Consider the following 22,856-nt stretch of genomic DNA (forward strand, 5'->3'; position numbering starts at 1 on the left):
TCATGACTCTACTGACTGACAGAGTGACCATCTGGACCGGCACTGTGTGTGTGTGTGTGTGTGTGTGTGTGTGTGTGTGTGTGTGTGTGTGTGTGTGTGTGTGTGTGTGTGTGTGTTACCGTTGCTGTCCTTGACGTCCACGGTGGCCTGAGCCTCCAGCAGTGCAGACATGAGCTCTGTGGTTCCTGTGAGGGCAGCATGGTGCAGCGCCGAGAACCTGAGGGATCACAGATACAAGTTATTGAAGTATTATTATTATTATTATCGTCTAATCGATTTATTATTAATTGCCATTCAGATGAGTTTCTACTGGAACTCTAGTTTCTGGGTTAAAATGAAATAAAAGGACTCGTTCTATGAAGAACATGAGGAAGGAGGAGGACGGACGCTGTTTCCTGGTTTAGTTTTTTAGAAACTTATTCAAGATATAAAGAAGCTCCACTGTGACGGCTGAGTGAGTGAGAACCATGATGATGATGATGATGATGATGAAGATCTCAGGTGAGTCTGGAATCGCTGTGTAATGACTGTGATCCTGTGAGTCAGACCAGGACCTGCATGGACAGGTAAACCTCTACCTGCTCCTCCTCAGAGTCTTCACCAGGTTAGAGGGTGTGTTCACTGTCAACCCTTTAAGTGTGTTCATCAGACGCTCAGGGTCTCTTATTAGATACAGATGTTTGTGTCTCACACATACAGATGTTTATGTCACACACATACAGATGTTTATGTCACACACATACAGATGTTTGTGACAGACATACAGATGTTTAAGTCACACATACAGATGTTTACGTCTCACACATACAGATGTTTAAGTCACACATACAGATATTTATGTCACACACACATACAGATGTTTACGTCACACACATACAGATGTTTATGTCTCACACATACAGATGTTTATGTCTCACACATACAGATGTTTATGTCTCACACATACAGATGTTTCATATTTTACATTGCTGTAAATTGAATATCTTTAGGCTTTAGATCTTACAGATGTTTATGTCTTACATGTTTCATATTTACAGACATTTTATCAGATGAAACATCAGAGTCTCAAGGAGACACATACAGGGACTACAGATGTTTGTGTCTCATACATACAGATGTTTCATATTTTACATTGCTGTAAATTGAATATCTTTAGGCTTTAGACAGTTTGGGCTTCAGGAAACATGTTTCACTATTTACAGACATTTTATCTGAAACATCAGAGAAGGAGACGCATTCAGGGACTCGTCCTCAGAGGAGGAATCTAGTTTCCTGGCTCTACTTTATAATAAACTCCTTAAGGTCTCATGTGAGCGTCCTCCCCCACAGAGGAGCTCAGACAGGAAACAGAGCTACAGGCTACAGGAGGACCGAGGAGAGACATTAGAGACGAATAAAGAGGAGGGAGGCTGCTCTCTCTCTCTCTCTGTCTCTCTCTCTCCCCTCTCTCTCTCTCTCTCTGTTGCGTAACATTAGCTGGTATTCATGAGGGCACAGTAACAGACAGAGCCGGCGGCGGATACAAGAGTAATGGATGGAGAGCGACAGGACGAGGAGAAGAAGAACTCCTTCAGCCGTCTGAGGCTCTAAAGTCAGCTGGAAGAAGTACTCTGACCCTTTACTGCAGTAAAAGTACAGTTAAAATACTCCACTACAAGTAAAAGTGCTGCATTCAAAACCATACTAATATCACATAATAAAGTAGTTAAAGTAAAATCATTGATTATTAATTCATATTTTACTGCATAAACAGTACTGTGAAGCTGAGAATACTTCTGTACTACTACTTAAATATGCCTTTGAATGCAGAACTTTTACTTGTGACTTATGGATATACGGGTACTTTTATTTAAGTGAAGAATACGAGGACTTCTTAGTACTTGTAGTTTCCTACAAAATCCAGGTTTCTGTTATGTTTCAGATTTTCTGCAAAATGATTGAAATCTTCAAAAGCTAGAAAACAAAATGTCCTTTTTTGTTCACATCACCCAGTGCTAACAAAGGACTTTCTTACACCTATCCACCTGTCCTCAATGTAGCTCTAATATGTTTTACACTATTGTTTGTTGAACAAACATGAAGCTGAATGCTTTTGTGTGACTGACTTCTGGAAAAAAAGAGATCTGTAGACTGAAGAAAACTCAGTTGAATCTGTGTTTCTCAGCCTCACACTTTTGTGACCAGACATTGAACATTAATAATATTTAGTCTCCACAGACCGGATGTTAAACAGCTGTCACTCAAGTGTAAATTATCTATTCTGACTTTTGACTTCTATTATGAGTTTTTCATTTTTTCGTGTTCTAGGCTCAGAGTTTGGCTCATTTCTCAGCTTCTTATTTTACGAGATGATAGTGTTTCTGAGAACATTTACAGGCTGATCTTTATGAGAGCGTCCTGCATGTCGGCACATGGAGAACATTTAACAACTAAAACATCACACAGAAGGAGATCCTGTATCCTGATGCCTCGCTGTGAAAACACTCTGTTACAAGGAAAAATCCTGCTTTGAACATGTTACTGTAACAATTTAAGTTTCTTTAGTGGTTTGACTGGAACCTGAAATGTTTCATCAGTAAAATAAAATGGCGGTCTGGTTGGAGGAGAGTTATAAAACACAGAACTTTACCAGGAGACTGATGTTCGTGTCCCACTTTTATATTCATTTTACGCCAAACCATAATGTTTTTTCACTTAATATAACTAAGTTCTTCTGTTGCATTTTTAGCTTTGTTTGTTAACAAAGTTTTTGCAAACAGTTTTAAACTATGACTGTTTGGTCAGGTAGAAAATAAGTTTCCCTCATAACGTAACTGAGAGAGCAGTTTAGTTGTACGGGAAGGTGACAAATCAGAAGAAAATCAGAAGAAAAAAAATAGATATTTTCTATTTTAGACAAGTAAGTTTGACCGTAGCAGCGGCCGTCTGGTTTCTCTCCTCAGAAGAGTGACGGACTAAAGACCGGAGCGTCCACCATCACAGGGACTCATTCCAGCTCTGGTCGTCATAGAAACGCTGAGCCGACCGACATTAAAAACACTAATTTGTCTCTCAGCGACGCAGACGAGGAGCCTCCATAAGACTAATAACCTCAGTAATAACACTCATGTATAAAGGTCCCATGTCCATCCAATCAAACACTTCCTGTCTCTGCACCAATCACATCGCAGCAGCAGTGAGACCAGGTGTGCTGATACACCTGAGGAGGGGGTGGGGGATGCCAGCTTTGTTCTCTCTTCTTCTTCTTCTTCTGTTTTATTTGTTGCTCTCTCCGTCAACGAAAAGCTTGACGAGACGCCAAACTCCTCCAGAGACGAATACATTTACACTCAGACAAAGTTTGCTGCAGAAGTTTGTTATTTTAATGACTTTTCTTTTTAATCTGCATATGGATGCAGATCTGCAGCACACAGTCACAGTTATAAAACACTGAATATGTGTCAGATTTATATTTTATTTATTATTTATTATTCAAACTACTGCACACATTGTTTTTGTTCCACGTTTTATGTGTAATGTCGTTGGCTAATTCATTTAAAAGTATAATTCAAGTACTGAATGAGTTAATATCTGAGAGCTTTTGTGATTAACTTATTAGTTTATGGGCGTTTTTAATGGATGAGTCACTTTAATGTCTCTGGGTGCAGCTCATCGTCGGCTCCTCGTCCTCACGTACGAGTCTTTGAACGCACCTTTAATCCAAAAACACTCCCTGAAAGCTTCTCCTCTGTTTAATGACGGAACAAGAACTCTTCAGAGTGTTTCTAAAGGTGGAGGTTCTCTCAGGGCTCAAGTTTCATGAACATAACTGGTGTTTTTTTCTGTAATGCTGCTGACAGACAAACAATGTAAACTGGGTTTGGTCCTAAATGAGCCGTGAGAACGGAGCTTCCTGTCTGCTGACCGAGTACCAACATGATCCGACGTGTTGAGCCAACACTGAACTTGTGGGAAGTTGGTGTCTCATGGATGTTGTGTTTAGGTAACACACACACACACACACACACACACACACACACACACACACACACACACACACACACACACACACACACACACACACACACACACACGTCACTACAAACTCCTGTGTCACAATGTCAGGATAGAAAAAAGAGCAGCTTCTCATTCAGGATTTATTCAGTGGGTTTAACAAAGAACAAACAAAGTGATTCATCAGAGGGAGAAACACTCTGTACTGGTTTGATTTTTAAACATCTAGCGAGGTGTTTGCACCCAGAATGCACTGGGGGAAAGGAAGCAACACAACAGACAGGAAGCACCGTTATAAAACATCTAAAAGACAATTTAGAGACCTGAGACGAGAGAACAAAGAGCCAATCAAACCAAAGATAAGAACAAGACTTTCACCGTCTCCATCTTGGTTTCTTTGCAACCAGTGAACAGGAAGTGACCATATATGGACTGAGGAGGAGTGACGTAGAGACGTCGTATACGTCTCTGGTGTCGACCTGTCAATCAGTGTGTAGCCCCGCCCTAAAGCATCCCCTGCTTTATGGTCTGTTTGACTCTAAATGGAGCATCATTTACTAAATGAACATCATGCTGTATTGAAGAAGACTTGAAACTAGAGATTGAGACCATAAACTCATGTTTACAATGTTTACTGAGGGAATAAATCAAGAGAGAAGTAGAGTCATTTTCTCATAGACTTCTATACAACCAGAGGAGTCGCCCCCTGCTGGACAGGAGAGAGAATGCAGCTTTAACAAATGAAGCTCTGACTTCACTTCACGCAGTATATAAATATATAAATATAGTATATTAAAGTACTAATGGACCTGTGTGAGTCCTTCTGATCCCTCCGGCTCTATGAACTCGTTCCTCAGCTGTCAGCGCTGCATTAACTCATCCAGGCTCTCTGTAAACACTGACCCCTGACCCCTGACCCCTCTGACCTGCCCTCTGACCCCCCCGAGGAGCAGAAACAAAGGACTCCAACACTTGACGACGTCTCGGGACCGATGGAGTTTTACGGCGCTCTCAGACTCTCGGCTCAGTGTTGACTTAAAGCTGAAGAGCTTTTCAGCAGGAAGGACTTTAAATCAGACTGATGAGCTGAACTCAACCTGAAATACATCATATATCTACAGCGGGTAAAATAAGTATTGAACATGTCACCATTTTTCTCAGTAAATATATTTCTAAAGGTGCTATTGACATGATATTTTCACCAGATGTCGGTAACAATCCAAGTAATCCATCCATACAAAGAAAACCAAACAAATAAGTTCAGAAATTAAGTTATGTGTAATCAAATGGAATGACACAGGGAAAAAGTATTGAACACGCTTACTGAAATGTATTTAATACTTGGTACAGAAGCCTTTGTTGGTAATGACAGCTTCAAGACGCCTCTGATCTTTAGTTCTTTCCATAGAGTTTCTATTGGATTCAGGTCAGGTGATTGGCTGGGCCATTCTAGCAGCTTTATTTTCTTTCTCTGAAACCAATGGAGAGTTTCCTTGGCTGTGTGTTTGGGATCATTGTCTTGCTGAAATGTCCACCCTCGTTTCATCTTCATCATCCTGCTAGATGGCAGCAGATTTTTATCAAGAATGTCTCGGTACATTTTTCCATTCATCCTTCCTTCAATTATATGAAGTTTGCCAGTGCCGTATGCTGAAAAACAGCCCCACACCATGATGTTCCACCTCCAAACTTCACTGTTGGTCTGGTGTTTTTGGGGTGATGTGCAGTGCCATTTGACCTCCAAACATGGTGTGTATTATGGCCTCCAAAGAGTTCCATGTTGGTCTCATCTGACCAGACTATATTCTCCCAGTATTTCACAGGCTTGTCTAAATGTTGTGCAGCAAACTTTAAACGAGCTTCAACATGCTTTTTCTTCAGCAATGGAGTCTTGCGTGGTGAGCGTGCATACAGGCCACGGCGGTTGATGCATTACTTATTGTTTTCTTTGAAACAATTGTACCTGCTGATTCCAGGTCTTTCTGAAGCTCTCCACTAGTGGTCCTTGGCTCTTGGACAACTCTTCTGATAATTATTTTCACTCCTCTGTCAGAAATCTTGCGAGGAGCACCTGGTCGTGGCCGGTTTATGGTGAAATGATGTTCTTTCCACTTCCGGATTATGGCCCCAACAGTGCTCACTGGAACATTCAGAAGTTTAGAAATCCTTCTGGAACCAATGCCATCAGTATGTTTTGCAACAATAAGGTTGTGAAGGTCTTGAGAGAGCTCTTTGCTTTTACCCATCATGAGATATTTCTTGTGTGACACCTTGGTAATGAGACACCTTTTTATAGGCCATCAGTTGGGACTGAACCAGCTGATATTCATTTGCACTGACAAGGGGCAGGATTGCTTTCTAATTACTGATAGATTTCAGCTGGTGTCTTGGCTTTCCATGCCTTTTTGCACCTCCCTTTCTTCATGTGTTCAATACTTTTTCCCTGTGTCATTCCATTTTATTACACATAACTTAATTTCTGAACTTATTTGTTTGGTTTTCTTTGTATGTATGGATTACTTGGGTTGTTACCGACATCTGGTGAACATTTCATGTCAATAGCACCTTTAGAAATATATTTACTGAGAAAAATGGTGACGTGTTCAATACTTATTTTACCCGCTGTAGATATATATATATATATGTATATAACTTTTACTGTATTTTGTTCTGGAATGTTCCTGTGAGGCTTTTTGTTATAAACAGCTGTTATTTAATATATTCTTATTGTCCACTAATCCCATTAAAACACCTTAAAGATTGTGACTTCCTGTCTGCGTCTCATTGGTTCTAACTGACGATGTCACTCTCTAAAAACACAAATATAAAGTTTTATCAGTATTTCACTGTAGTTTTTATCAAACAAACAGGAGGAAGTAGTGACTTTGTTGGGGACTATTTCAGCAGCGGATTGATCTACATTTGGTTCTTTAGTCTGAACTGAATTTGACGACAGTCGACGTGATATTTGTTGAGATATTTCAGTTTGAACTGAACGTCACTGCAGTCGATTTAGAAGAAACTTTGCTGTAAATCTAAATATGTGAGGAACGGAGCGAGTAGCTGATGAAACCTCGGAGCCGTCGGGAGGAAACAGCAGGAGGAAAATAAAAAGTTTTAAACAGAGAGAAATATTGATGAGGAGGGACCAAACTGTCTGCTTCAGTTCTAACAAGCTCCACGGGGGTTCAGCGTTCAGACGGCAGCAGAGAGTCGGGGGTTCGAACCCAGAGGAGAGGCAACGCTCTGACACCCGACACAAAGAGACCGGCTCTCTAAAGGTGAAACATTATGGGATGTCCTCACTCACCCGTCTGAGTCCTGGTAGTTCACGTTCAGTCTCTTGGTGGAGCCCAGCAGCTCTGAAAAACACAAAACAACACAGGTGATTAACATCCGACCGCCATGATGCTGAACACACAGTCCTCAAAACCTGCACGATCACATGACCGTCTGATAAAAACATTATTTACATGTCTGAAGATTTTACAAAGAAGGACAATCAGTTTTTAGATGCTTTAGAAACAGGAGGTCTTAAAAATCTACATTAGAGTAAATATTTTGCAGCCAAATCAAATAGTTTATTCAACCTTTGTTTCTTTGTAATACATTAAACTAGTTGAGTAACGGACCGTTATCGATCCATGAGCCGTACTGATCCCCCCAGATTTACTCCACAGTTTAACGTTAACCAGCACAGTGTCAATAAAGTTTTACTGACGTTTTATCCTCCAATATTCAGTAAATATGAGATCAGGACTTCATTTATGCTTTTCTAGTCTCTGATCTCTGATGATGTTACATCGTAAACAACCAACCTGTGTTTAAACCAACAGGAGAGCTAGTAACGTTAGCAGCACCGCTAACGGCTAACAGGAGGAGAGCTAGTAACGTTAGCAGCACCGCTAACAGGAGGAGAGCTAGTAACGTTAGCAGCACCGCTAACGGCTAACAGGAGGAGAGCTAGTAACGTTAGCAGCACCGCTAACGTCTAACGGCCGGAGGTTCAGTTCAGTTACATTATGATGCGTTCAGGCTCTGTTCAGTGAAAATGAGTATTGATTGAAGGTAAATTATAACGTTATCATGATGTGTTCACTGTAATCTGTAAAATGTAGTGTTGGTAATAAACTTGAATAAATCCAGTAGTTTAAAGGAGATGTTTTCACATTAATATGAAATAGATATTAGAGATGAATTATGATATTTAACTTCCTAACACGAGCTTTATCCTTAAATATTATAATCACAATTATTCAGAAAGAGTTTGACGGATCTAGATTTAAAACGTCAAAGAAACAACTGAACTAGAAGGTGAGTTTGTTAGAATATCAGATTAAATCATCAGTTTAAACCTCTTTAATTAATCTTTACATTCAACAATGAAACTAATTCATCATCCAGTTCATCAGGATTCTCTGTGAGAAACTATTTCACATGTTAAAAATGAATTATGTGTCTGAATGAAGCTGTTTTTATAGATTTAAAACATCATTAAAACAGCTGATTCATAACTTTTCTATGTTCATGTGAGTGGCTTTCTCCTTCCACTGGTTTCACTGACAGGACACCAGTGAATCCAGTGATATGTGGATGTTTCCTGCAGAGAGGACACTTCGTTAGCCGCTGACTGCTACTCTCCCAGTCACAGGACTGTACTGGTATTCAGGCTCTCGTACTGGTTCTCTCCGTGTTCCTCTAATCAGCAGGTCATTATAGCGTCACGGTCACTGACTCTGAAGTCAGAGAGCTGCATTCAGCGAACAATCAGCGTTCTGTGCAACCATCACTAACCCAGTTACTGTCAGGCTTCTGCAGGGGACTGGTTTCTGTGGTCGGCGTTCAACTGTCAGCTGGAAAAACACGTCGCACATGAACTGGTTTCTAACGAGGTCTTCACATAAGAAGCTCCAGAGAAGCATCACAGCAGCAGGACAAAGGAAACGCCGTTAGAAGTTCTGTAACGGTTCTAACGGTTCTGTAACGGTTCTGTAACGGATCTGTAACGGTTCTAACGGTTCTGTAACGGATCTGTAACGGTTCTAACGGTTCTGTAACGGTTCTGTAACGGTTCTGTAACGGTTCTAACGGTTCTGAGACGGTAACCGTCTCGGTCTGTTGAACGCAGAACACACAATATGAAGACTGACGCATGAAACACAGAACCAAAGTTCACATGAGAGAGTTCCATCCAAAACTTTCCCACTGTACTGATCTCTCACCGAACCGTGACTCCTAACCGTGACTCCTAACCGTGACTCCTAACCGTAACCGTGACTCCTAACCGTGACTCCTAACCGTGACTCCTATCCGTGACTCCTAACCGTGACTCCTAACCGTGACTCCTAACCGTGACTCCTATCCGTGACTCCTAACCGTGACACCGTGACTCCTAACCGTGACACCGTGACTCCTATCCGTGACTCCTAACCGTGACTCCTATCCATGACTCCTAACCGTGACACCGTGACTCCTAACCGTGACACCGTGACTCCTATCCGTGACTCCTAACCGTGACTCCTAACCGTGACACCGTGACTCCTAACCGTGACTCCTAACCGTGACTCCTAACCGTGACTCCTAACCGTGACTCCTAACCGTAACCGTGACTCCTAACTGTGACTCCTAACCTGAGTAGGAACCAAACCATGAATCCTAACCTCGTATGAAACACACTGAACCTCCTAACCCGGGTATGAAGTCTCAGAACTAGAAGAATGTAGTTGGGGTTCAGTGATCTGAGGTCTTCAACATGAACCCCGTTTAGTCCACATTTGTTTCTATAAAATGTTTCCATCAACATTGAGCTGAATCTGCAGTTTACTCATAAATATTCTGACAAACATCACAGAATGACTTTGATACTGAAGAGAACCTAAAAACAGAGGATTGGGAGGCTGATTCATCAGCGTGTTTTCTATGATTTCTTGGTGGATTCATGGATATTTTTTCTGGATGAACATCAGAGATAATGAAATCCTCTGGAAGTTAAAGTCACACTGAACAATATAAATATGTGTTTCACGTTTCACAGAGTTATGAAGGAGATAAACAGTAACAGGTTCCTTCAGCACACAGTGACACGTTGGTCTGACTTCTCTCAGTGAGCTGCTTCCTACAGAGTAAACACAGTGTTGACTGTCAGGGGTCACAGGAGGTCAAAGGTCAGCCAGCAGGGGAGGATGGGAAAAAAAGAGATCCCTGACCCGGGATCCACCCACAGCCTGGAGACCAGCAGACCTCAGACCAGCAGACCTCAGATCAGCCTTTAACACAAGGCTGTAAGTCGTCTGCAACATATCTGTACACACACACACACACACACACACACACACACACACACACACACACACACACACACACACACACACACACACACACACACACACACACACACACACACACACACACACACTTTAACATTAACATCCACCATCTTTTGATGTTTTGTAGTTTTTGGGTAAAAACACAGCAGGCATAGCCTCTGGGGAGTCGGAGCGCTGCTTTGATAATGACCTGGATTTTTATAATTAATGGGAATAAATCTGCACAAAAATTAAAACTCCAGACACAAACTGAAGTTAGAAGAAAGAAGAAACTCCTTTAATGACTTCATATAGTGAAATGTTTAGACGTTATAAAGGATATAAAGGTTTAAAGGTTATAAAGGTTTAAAGATTTAAAGGTTTAAAGGTTTAAAGGTTATAAAGGTTTAAAGATTTATAAAGGTTATAAAGGTTTAAAGGTTTAAAGGTTATAAAGGTTTAAAGGTTATAAAGGTTTAAAGGTTATAAAAAGGTTATAAAGGTTTAAAGGTTATAAAAAGGTTTAAAGGTTATAAAGGTTTAAAGGTTATAAAGGTTATAAAGGTTTAAAGGTTATAAAGGTTTAAAGGTTTAAAGGTTTAAAGGTTATAAAGGTTTAAAGGTTTAAAGGTTATAAAGGTTTAAAGGTTTAAAAAGGTTAAAGGTAAAGGTTATAAAGGTTTAAAGGTTATAAAGGTTTAAAGGTTAAAGGTTTAAAGGTTTAAAGGTTATAAAGGTTTAAAGGTTATAAAGGTTATAAAGGTTTAAAGGTTATAAAGGTGTATTTAAAGGGAAAGGTTATAAAGGTTTAAAGGTTATAAAGGATATAAAGGTTATAAAGGTGTAAAGGTTTAAAGGTTATAAATATAGGAGGAAGATGAGGAGGAGGAAAATGAAGATGAAGAAGAGGAGGAGGAGGAAGAAGAGGAGGAAGAAGGAGGAGGAGAAGAGGAGGAGGAAGAGGGAGGAGGAGGAGGAGGAGGAGGAGGAGAAGGAGGAGGAGGAGGAGGAGGAGGAGATGAAGAAGGAGGAGGAGGAGAAGAGGAGGAGGAGGAGGAAGAGGAGGAGGAGGAAGCATCATGAGTACTTTTACTCTTGGTACTTTGAGTAAAATGGAATGAATGCACTTTCATTGAGTATAATTCTGACTGCAGGACTTTAAACGGTAACAGTATTTGATCACTGTGGTGTTTACGGTTTAGTACTTTACTGCAGTAAAAGATGTGAATACCTCCAACTGTGACCGATGGACCAGAACGTTTCCCAGCAACACATCTGATGTTCTCTACTCCTGTTAATGTCTTTAATATGTTAGACCTTTAAGACGTCACACTGAGCTTTTCTTACTGTTTTAGTAACTCTTTGAGATATATATCTATATAGATATATATATAGATATAGATATAGATATAGATATCTATATATATCTATATATATATATATGATAAAGAAGTAATGGTTAGTGTCAGTACGTTATGTTTCCTTTAATGGACTACAGCTCAGAGTCCTGTTTGTGTTTCATATTCAGATTTAATCTGAGTTCATTCTTCTCTGGAACTCTTCAGTCTGTTTGTGTTTTAATGAATCTCAGCGTATATTTAGAGCAGAGCTGCGCCTCCTCTTTGCTCCTCACCACAATGAGAGGAGAACCTCCTCCTTTTGTTTATGTCTTCTCTCCAGAATCAGAAACACAGAAACTCATGAGTCGTCTCCTGCAGACGTATAATCAAACATCTGATAAATATAGAGCTGGAGTTTTACAACAGATTCTCTTTCAGGGAGGAGTCTGCTCCTCGTTCTGGATCCCAAATCAGCAGAGTCCTGCAAAAACACCTCCTCCTCCTCCTCCTCCTCCTCCTCCTCCTCCTCCTCCTCCTCCTCCCGCTGCATTCTTGTGGCAGCAGATCTACAGGACGTTAAACTTTTAGCTGAAAGTATAAAAAGAAACGTTGGAGCTGAAACTGACTCCAGTTCAGCTCTTCCTCCTCCTCCTCTTCCTCTTGTGGAAGACTTGTCTGTCTCTGATCTGCTGACTGAATGAGGACGATGATGATGATGATGATGATGAAGGAGGAGGAGGAGAGTGATGAAGACGAGCTCCTCTGTCTCCTCTCTGATATTTAAATATTAAAGACTACCAGCTGCTCTAAAAGGATCCAGACTGTTTTATTTCATTCTTGTCTACGTCCAAAAATCATGTCAATGCTCTGAAGTCAGTGAACCATCAAAAATAATAAATGCTGTACTTTTACTTTGTTATAGTAATTTATAGTGTTTTTTATTCTTCATAAAACACACAATTCAAATGATAAGGAAATAAAAGATTGTATCTTTATGGATTAAAACAGATCTATTCATTAGTAGTTTTAATGATGTATTATAATCTCTTTAGAGCTAATAGTGAATTAAATGTTTTACATAAATAATAAGTTAGTATTTCTTCACATAAAGAAGCAGAGCGTTAATCTTTCCTGTTGGACTCAGACTAAACCTCCATGTTGATCTCTGGGTTTTGTGTCGTCCATCTTTCTTCCTCGTGTAACGAACACGTCTGATTGGAGGAGAACGTGTTGTTTACATTCCTGAGCAGCAGGAGGAGACGGTGAGACGTCAACGTTATCAACCGGCTGATAAACGAGTCTCTGACAAAGCAGCAGAGTCGCCACGGCAACGGGAGAGATTCATCGTTCAGTCCACGACATGAAGAACGACTTCACACAGAAATAAATAATTCTTTAAGTGAAGTCAAAGCTTCATGTGTTAAAGCTGCATTCTCTCTGCTGTCCACCAGGGGGCGACTCCTCTGGTTGTATAGAAGTCTATGAGAAAATGACTCTACTTCTCTCTTGATTTATTCCCTCAGTAAACATTGTAAACATGAGTTTATGGTCTCAATCTCTAGTTTCAAGTCTTCTTCAATACAGCATGATGTTCATTTAGTAAATGATGCTCCATTTAGAGTCAAACAGACCATAAAGCAGGGGATGCTTTAGGGCGGGGCTACACACTGATTGACAGGTCGACACCAGAGACGTATACGGCGTCTCTACGTCACTCCTCCTCAGTCCATATATGGTCACTTCCTGTTCACTGGTTGATAAAAAAATACAAGATGGCAACGGACAAATCGCCGAACTCTTGGCTTCATAACGTCATTAAACCAACATGTGATGTCATGACTCTATTATGACATCATCAATGGTTTTATTATAATAATAATAGTCGTTGAGACGTTTCAGTCAAACTGCACAGAAGCTCAGAAAGTGAAGGTTATTAAACCACATCAGTCTGTGGTTTCCCTTTAGGTGGGTGGGTGGGGGGGGGGGGGGCTTTGTATCAGCCCCCCTCATGTTGGTGAACAATAGTGTTGGTAGAGGAAGTGCACTAGAGGCCTCTGAGGCTCCGAGTCCTGTCTTTGTTCCTGAGAGCTGCTCAGAGCCTCGAGAGCCTCCGTCAACACAACACCACCTCCTCCTCCACCTCCTCCTCTGAGAGAGAGTCACGGCCAGGTTACAACACACACACACACACACACACACACACACACACACACACACACACACACACACACACACACACACACACACACACACACACACACACACACACACACACACACACACTGACGGAGGATCAGAGCTGCTTCATAAACTTTTACTTCGGTTTATTTTAGAGCTGCACATTTATATCATTAATGAATCTGCCAATCAAATGCTCAGTTAACTAATGAGTCATTACACAGCCACGTCCTTTTATTCATTTAGTTGATTTAATGAACAGATCTGTTGAAGTGAGAATGAAACTAAATCAAACTTTAAATCTCATGTTTATCAGAGACTGCGTTAAACTCATCTTATGAGACGAAGATGATGTTTTAAATCAGGCTGCATCCAAAACTAACCTCCGTCCTCTGTGTGTAGTTTAACACAGATTATGTTCATTAATATGTATAAAGCTGAGAAAACATTTATGTTTAAATCTAAATTTATTATATAATAAACCTTTTAATATTTAATCCATATCATGTCTTCTTATTAGAGGATCAGTCATGTTCATGTTGACATCTCTATAATTATAATGACTTATTATATTAGTATTTTTGATGGTTTACTGGTCGGACTGGGAGACAGCAGAGGACCTTAATGGGAGCTAATGGGACAGTTGACGGTGTGGTGTCAGACAAATACTCACAAAGTGACTGCAGCTCGTTAAAGAGGAACTAAAGAAGAACCTCTGACCTGGAAATGAAATCTAGAACAAGAGAAGATGTTGACGTCTGGACCAGAAGGTTAATCTCTAATAAGAGATTTAATCTGATTTAATCTGATTTAATCTGAACTGTGTTTGGACTCTGAGGAGGACGGAGATGTTTGTCCTCACATATTGTTCAGCAGGAAGTGACTTCAGCTCCACACCCTCTTCCTCTCAGACCTCCGACTCTCTAACCCTCTGAACCCTTCTTTGATCAGTTATTTTACAAAGATTTGAAAACAATATAATCTTTATAATTAAAACCTTTTCCAACAATGTTGTAATAAATAATGGAGGCTTTACATGTTTTGTAAATTAAACTATTTACATATTTACAGCCTCTCCTCTCCTCTCTGCTCTGTGTTCAGCAGAGTTTAGTTCAGTCAAAGTTTCTCAGATTTGTTGTCACATGACTGTTGGTCTCAGATGAATCAATCATGTCTTCATAGTTTCACTGAGGAGCTCAGAATTTAATGTTTTTTACAGAATCTGGTTAAAGTAAACGGTTTATTTGTGGCGAGATTTTAAATGAGAACATGTAGAATAAAATGTTATTGATGAGATATCACTATTTTAAGGTTTGTTCGGGCTGCTTTTAGTCACACATGATGTGTTCAAGGACCGTCAGAAAGATGGAAATCTGCCGATAATGACTAATGAATATTTTTTACAGGTTCTGTTGTGATAAAAGGTGTAGTTTTGGAGATTGTTTGATGGGGTTCAGAGGGTTTTAGGAGCCTAAAGTATCAAATCCTTTATTTTAGTAAAAACTGGTCCTGTTGCTCCTCAGACTGATCTACTGGTCTCAGTGGTCTTACTGGGAAAAGAGCAGTCTTCCTGTCTTTTGAGAAAACGGTCTGGAGTCAGATTCCAGTCTCAGAGGGGGGTCGAAGGTGGCGCTGTGATGGGGTCCACATACCAACGCCATGACATCACCAACTCCATTCAGACACACTGCTGCTGGACAATGGCTGGCACACACACACACACACACACACACACACACACACACACACACACACACACACACACACACACACACACACACACACACACACACACACACACACACACACACACACAGTAAACGTCTCACCACAGCTCTGACCTAAATTAAAGCTCTCTGAATTCCTCTCATGCTCGCTGGTGAAACGTTCTTCAAACACTGGACTCTAAACTTCATCACAGAGGAGGATTCTGGGTAATGTACGTCCTGGTTTAAGGGCTCAGATGAGGACCAGGATCAGAGTTTGTAGAGCAAAGTTTAAGATATTATTTCTAATGAAATAGTTGTTCATTACTTTTTATAAATCTGTGCAGAAAAGATTTGCAGACGGATAAAATGTGACGGCACATTTTATAAAAATTACAGATGAAAAATGTTGTCAAAATACAATTTAATAGTTTAAATATTGTCCCGTTCTAAACATCGTTTTCTTCAGACTTAAGAAAACATAGTTGTTTGATACAGATCCACACAAAAATAACACCAGAATCATTTAAATGTTTTCACTAAAAATGTAGATGTAGAAATTATTATTCCCTCTAAAATCACAAATCATATCACAGTCAAAATATTTTTCTAAATTATTAATCTTATTTTATTAAACGTGTGTCGTGGAACTTTTTTCTCTGAGTTTAAACAGTTTTCCTCACAGATTATTTTATATTTAAGGTTTATTTATTTCATATTAAAAATAAATAAGAACAAAGATTAAACAAAAAGTGTTGTTTATGTTCTAACAATATTTTAGAAAAGTATGAATGAACATTTTCTTTTTTAACAAAACAAATCTTTTATAAATGAATATATAATTAATAACATAAATAATAATCTTATCTATATTATCTTTCTTTGAGCCCAAACAATAAAACGCAGAACAATAACGGAGTGTTTGGGATTAAAATGGCAAAAATGAACGGCTTTTTTTTTATGTAACAAAAGAGGTCAAACTTCTAAATAGATCAGAGATCAATGAGGATCTTTAACTGATTAAATATTGATAACAAACATCCAGATATGAACCGGACACGATGCTCTGATTTAATATTTGTTTCTTTTCATTTCTTCATATTAAATATATTAAATGTCTCTGTGTTGATAAAAATAACATCACCGGTGTTTACAGTCTGCAGAGAGATGCTTTCAGTGTCTTTCAAAATAAAAGTCCCCGCGGAGTCACGTGATAACAAAAGAAAAGCAGGAGAGCTGAGTGCAGAACCTCCGTTACATAACGCACGAATAAAGAAAAGCACCGGCAGCCATTACTCCGCTGCACAACATACACAACATACACAACATACACACTACACACTACACACAGTACACACACACACACTACACACAGGATGTAGCCTCAAACTAGATTCATTATTGTCTCGTTTTTCTTTTCAAAGCTTCTATAAAAAGTGAGGAGGCGCTCTGGGCTCAGAGGAGTTTTATTCTGGAGGAGACGATCTCATTATTATTATTATTATTATTATTATTATTATAAGAAGAAAAGGTCACACTTAAAAAAGATCAATAAAAAGACAGCGATGGATCAGCAGGTCAGCAGACGACTCAACGTTACGGATGTTCTCACTTTTGATCCTGAGTCTCTGTGTTCATTTGTTCTCTTGTTAAATCTAATGTAATTATCTAAGTATTTTATATTCTGTGAAACGGCTTCAAATGTTTGATGACCCGCCCACTTTTCAGCAGTCCAATCAAACGCAGAGCACACAATTAGCCGCGCTTTGTCAGCAATTTTATTGTGAAGATTACAGGAAATGAAATGTGTTGATCCGCTCCTCTGAACACCAATCACAGCCGTAGTTACACACACCTTCAGCAGGTAGCCATGATGTAATGGATCTAACCCTAACCCGAGTTAAACCGAGTCAAACAGAGTCAAGAGGAGACAAACCGAGTCAAGATGAGTTAAGACGAGTCAAACCGAGACAAATCGAGTCAAGACGAGCCAAACTGAGCCAAGACGAGACAAACCGAGTCAAACAGAGTCAAGACGAGACAAACAGAGACAAACCGAGTCAAGACGAGTTAAGACGAGTCAAACCGAGCTAAACTGAGACAAACCGAGTCAAACCGAGTCAAGACGAGTTAAGACGAGTCAAACCGAGCTAAACTGAGACAAACCGAGACAAACCGAGTCAAGATGAGTTAAGAGGAGACAAACCGAGTCAAATCGAGTCAAGACGAGCCAAACTGAGCCAAGACGAGCCAAACCGAGTCAAACAGAGTCAAGACGAGACAAACCGAGACAAGACGAGTTAAGAGGAGACAAACCGAGTCAAATCGAGTCAAGACGAGCCAAACTGAGCCAAGACGAGCCAAATCGAGTCAAGACGAGCCAAACTGAGCCAAGACGAGCCAAACCGAGTCAAACAGAGTCAAGACGAGACAAATCGAGTCAAGACGAGCCAAACTGAGCCAAGACGAGACAAACCGAGTCAAGACGAGTTAAGACAAGTCAAACCGAGCTAAACTGAGATAAACCGAGTCAAACCGAGTCAAGACGAGTCAAACCTATGGAGTGTTTGTAAAAGCGTGTCATGTCTCTGATATCGTGGTTAAACAGCGACGTCTCACTCTGAAGAAATGTCGTCGGTCTGAGTTTAACTTTCTCTGAGATCTAAAATGATCGATTTAAAATAAATCAGAGTGAGACCTCATGTTCCTCTGGACTGGATCAGTGGCCCCAGACAGCCGGGGGTCCTTATGGGCCCTCAGTCCCTCAGTCCTCCACCCAGAGACCATCTGTTTAGAAGAGCAGTTAGAGATGTCACACGGCGGCGGTGGAGTTGACAGACAAACACCATCAGCTCCATCACTTCTCCTCCAATCAGAGGAAGCTTCCTGCTCTGAGTCGTCAGGAGGAAGCAGCTGATTGGCTGAACAAACACCGTTATGTAAAGACGGCGTCCTGTTTCTGGAGCTCTGAGAACCTCTGAACGCAGCGTCAGACTTTCTCCTTCTGTCAGCAGGAAACTGAGACGAACGACAGCCAGGAGACCTGAACGCACCACGAATGAGTCTGAATGAATGAAACAGGAAGTCACTCCTGACTGTTTACAAACAAAGTGTCTTTTAACGTGTTAGCTACTTATTAGTGTTACATTGTTATCATTTCTATTTTTACTGTTTGAATGTCTAAAAACAATGTTTCTGTCCTTTTAAATAAACTTTAATTACATTTTATTAAACAATTATATTTAAAGAAGAAAAGACATCAAAGCTACTGATAATAATATTAATATAAAATAGTTATATTATGTTTTATTTGGGTCCATGGCTCATTATCAACTACTCAATCATCACTTTGTTTATGAAACGTCAGAAAATGATGCAACTTATTATTTTCTATGTTTTTAGACGACTGGTTTTATTCAACCAACAGAAAAATAAATAAATATCAACTTTAATATTGTGTTTGACAAAGAAAGAGATCAGATTTGTGCTTAAAAAAAGATAAACAATGAATCTGTGGCTGCAGATTTATTATCTATTGATCAACTAACTGATTCATTTTAAATAATAGTGGAGATATAATATTAAAAAATACATAATTAAATAAGCTGATATTGACTCAAATAGCTGGATCGGTTATTACATTTAATTCTATCTTTCCTTCTGATTACAACAGACCTCATAGATGAAGAGTTTTTAAATAAATATCTGAGGACATAAGTGTGAAAATATGTGTTTTGGTCTAAACGAGAGGTCTCTCTCTGCAAAGCTTTTATTGTGAAGTTTAACTTCCACAGTTCTGGGATGAATATTGAGATTCCAAAATAAGAGCTTGGAGGTGAAACAGGGGAGAGTGAAATCCTTCAGAATAAAACATGAGTTGTGCAGAGAGGCTGTGATTTTGATTGGCTGAGTTTGAACCTAAACTCATGAATGAAACATGAGGACCCCCCCCCCCCGCTCTTCTTTTTGTTTGGCCCCTCACACAGGAACACTGAGGGTGGACAGGTTTACGAGGCTCCAGCGGGTCAATAATCATAAAGATGAAACTCTCTTTGGTTCCAGAGGACAGATGGACGTGTTACGCTTTAAATGATGTTCTTTAAATAGACGTTAAATCAACGGTTCTACTACAAACTACAATCTGTAGTTTGTCAGCAGGTTTACTGACAAACAGATGAAATTCAATATACACATTTTATTTCTTATTTATAGAAACAGCCTTCTGTGTTTCTAGTTTATTAATATTTTCCAAATAATTTCTAAGACAGAACAATAAACTTTAATGTGAGGGAAAGAACATCCCTAAAATAAATCCTCACACATAATTATTTATGTTTTTCCTCTCTTTATGTTGTATTTCAGCTCCTCTAAAAACTTGTTTTATGATGTCATAAAACAAAGTGTGTCCTTTATGAACTACAACAAAGATCCAGAAACAACAAACGGGTTTCACTTTTCAAAAACGCCTCAGAAGTGAGTTTAAGAGAAAAGTCTGTTTCCTGGAAGAACAAAGTTCTTTGTTTCATCACATTTAAGGAATTCCTGAAAAGAAAATCTTCTTTTACTCTGAAATTAATATTCATGAATATGAATTCATGAATGTAACTCTTCACAGTGATGAAATGTGACGGTGAGAGTGTCACTGTGCTGACTGTCAGCAGGACTGATGTGAGGACGAGACACCACGGCCTCCTCTGACCCCCCACCGACCCCCCACCAGGGCCGACCCCCCCCAACGCTATAATTCCTGTTAATCCTGGCGCGAGACCGTCTGACAGCAGACAGTGAAGCAGCAGATGTCAGGGCGACACGGTCTCACATGAAAATTTAGAAACAAAATATGCTGAAATATAGAGACGAAAAGTCCCTACATGTAGAGACCAAATGTCCTGAAATATTAACTAAAAGTCCCAAAAGTCCCTAAATTTAAAGACGAGATGTACTGAAATATAGACAAAACATGTCCTAAAATATAGTAAAAAATGTCTGGAAATATAGAGCCAAAATATCCAGAAATATTAAGACTAAAAGTCCCTTAATTTAGAGACGAGATGTTCTGAAATATAGAGATGACATGACCTCAAATATACACACATAATGTCCTGAAATATAGAGACAAAATATTCAAAAATTAAGAGATGAAATGTGCAGAAATATCAAGAAAAATATTTAGAGAACATTGAGACAAATTCGACCTAAATATATATATAATATATTTGTTTTTTAGAAATTTAGAGATGAAATGTCCTGTTATATATATATCTGAATATATATTTAATATTTTGTCTGAAATAAAGAGATGGAATAGAGACAGAATGTCCTTAAACCTGGAGACATGATGTTCCAGTCACAGTGACAGTCTGCTGTCTTCGGCTGTAACAAAGCTCTCATGTAACGTCTGAGGTGATGGGGGGGCGTGTGGAGGTGGAGGACAATGGGTGGGGGTCATGTGACAGGAAGTCCCTGAGGGAGCAGGACGGAGGACGTTTACATATGAACATCGACGTCCTCCTCTGAACCTGATGCCTTCATGTCATGTGGAAGTTATCCGTAAATACCAGCTTCCTACTCAGAATAGTGTTCATGGTGTTCCAGACAGATTTTCCACCATTTTGTTTGTAGTTCTTTTAAATGAAGTTGAGAGGAGCAGAAAACATGGAGGCATCCTTCTGACCTTCTCTCTCCTGATTCCAGATCAAACATCTGGGCTCCACTTCAAAACTGTAACGAGTGTTTCCAATATCAATATCACCAGACTCTCCTCTAGAGGTCAGAGGTCACGTGTGGACAGGTGAGAGGTTATCTGCCTGATAAAGACTGAACTCCGGATGGCCTCGGGGCCCTAAAAGGGACCATCGGAGGGACATAAGAAGAGGAGGAGGAAGAAGAAGAAGAAGAAGAAGAAGAAGGAGAAAAAGAAGAAGAAGAATGAGTAGATGAAGAAGAAGAAGAAGAAGAAGAAAGAAGAAGAGGGAAAAGAAGAAGAAGAAGAAGAAGAAAAGAAGAAGAAGAAGAAGAGAGATTAAGAAGAAGAAGAAAGAAAAAAGAAGAAGAAGAAGAAGAAGAAGAAGAAGAAGAAGATGAAGAAGAAGAAAAAGAAGAAGAAGAAGAAGAAGAAGAAGAAGAAGAAGAAGAAGAAGGAGAAGAGATTAATGATTTAGAGGTTTCAGTTGATCTCAGTCACATGACTAAACGACAAACATGAACTTTAAAGTTCAGCTCAGATTCAAATAATGTTGTATGTTTATGTGTTTATTCTACTGTTATGATGCAAACAAACAAACACACACACACACACACACACACACACACACACACACACACACACACACACACACACACACACACACACACACACACACACACACACACACACACACACACACACACACATGGAGACGAGCCTCCACTCTGTTCTCAGAACCAATCAGACTTCAGACTGGACTCTGATGAACCAGGTGTCCATGAATCCACCTCTCAGCCACTCAACCTGTCAATCAGTTGCTAGGCAACATCTGTAGCACCGTCCAATGAAAAGCATTCTCTTTAAAAACAGGAAGTGACCGCTACATCATCAACAACAACAAACAGACCGCTCAATACAAAGACACAGAGACACGTGTCCACCTGAAGAGCCCAGGTGACCCCTGGACAGGAGCCCGGGAAACCCCCTTTGTTGTCAGCCATATTTCAGAATAAAAGCAGGAAGGTGGAGGTGTACTCACTGTTCCTGCTGGCTTTGAGTCTGGACAGCAGCTTCTGGGTGGACACCAGGTCTCCGGTCTTCACCGCCTGCAGCAGGTCCTGCTCCTTCCCCATGCCGCCGCCTCCTCCTCCTCCTCCTCCTCCTCCTCCTCCTCCTCCTCGGGTCTGAACCAGCCTTCTTTAAATCTTCCTCAGAACCTCATGCTGAAGGAGACCTGCCTCAGGTGGGACTGTAGTGGACCTCCAGGAACCAGAACCAGACTCAAGTCTTCAGATAATGATATTATTCCCTCTGGAGGATCGATGTGGTTCAGGACTGAAAAGAGAAGGAAACGGGATCAGTTGGTGTCTGAAGGTGTGAGAGAGGAACCAGATGACGGGATGAACGCCAGGCCTCAACGTGCAGGAAGGCTTTTGGTTCAGGAGCGTCTTATAGACCCCAAATCCAGTCCTGAATCCACTTATGTGATCCTGATCCCGTCTAAGTCCTCATCAAACTAATCAGCTTTAACTCTCAGCGTTTCAGGAAACTTCAGATGTTAATTAGTTTATCAGATCTGTGATCATCTTTTAATGTTAAACTCTAAACTCCAAACCTCACACATTATTATTGATCAGTTGTTTAACTT

At 40.0% G+C, this 22,856-nt stretch overlaps 1 protein-coding gene across 1 annotated transcript in view; it reads right to left on the reverse strand.

The window, feature by feature from the left end:
• LOC129098045 (caskin-2-like) overlaps positions 1-22,359 on the reverse strand; it is a 44,273-nt gene extending 21,914 nt beyond the window's left edge. The window contains 3 exon segments of the mRNA XM_054606992.1: positions 120-217; positions 7,304-7,355; positions 22,248-22,359. Of these exon segments, the coding sequence (XP_054462967.1) occupies positions 120-217; positions 7,304-7,355; positions 22,248-22,341 (244 nt within the window). The 5' untranslated portion in view covers positions 22,342-22,359.
• Positions 22,360-22,856: the final 497 nt, after the last annotated feature.

The sequence above is a fragment of the Anoplopoma fimbria genome, chromosome 11 (genome assembly GCF_027596085.1).
Source record: "Anoplopoma fimbria isolate UVic2021 breed Golden Eagle Sablefish chromosome 11, Afim_UVic_2022, whole genome shotgun sequence".
NCBI classification, from domain to species: domain Eukaryota; kingdom Metazoa; phylum Chordata; class Actinopteri; order Perciformes; family Anoplopomatidae; genus Anoplopoma; species Anoplopoma fimbria.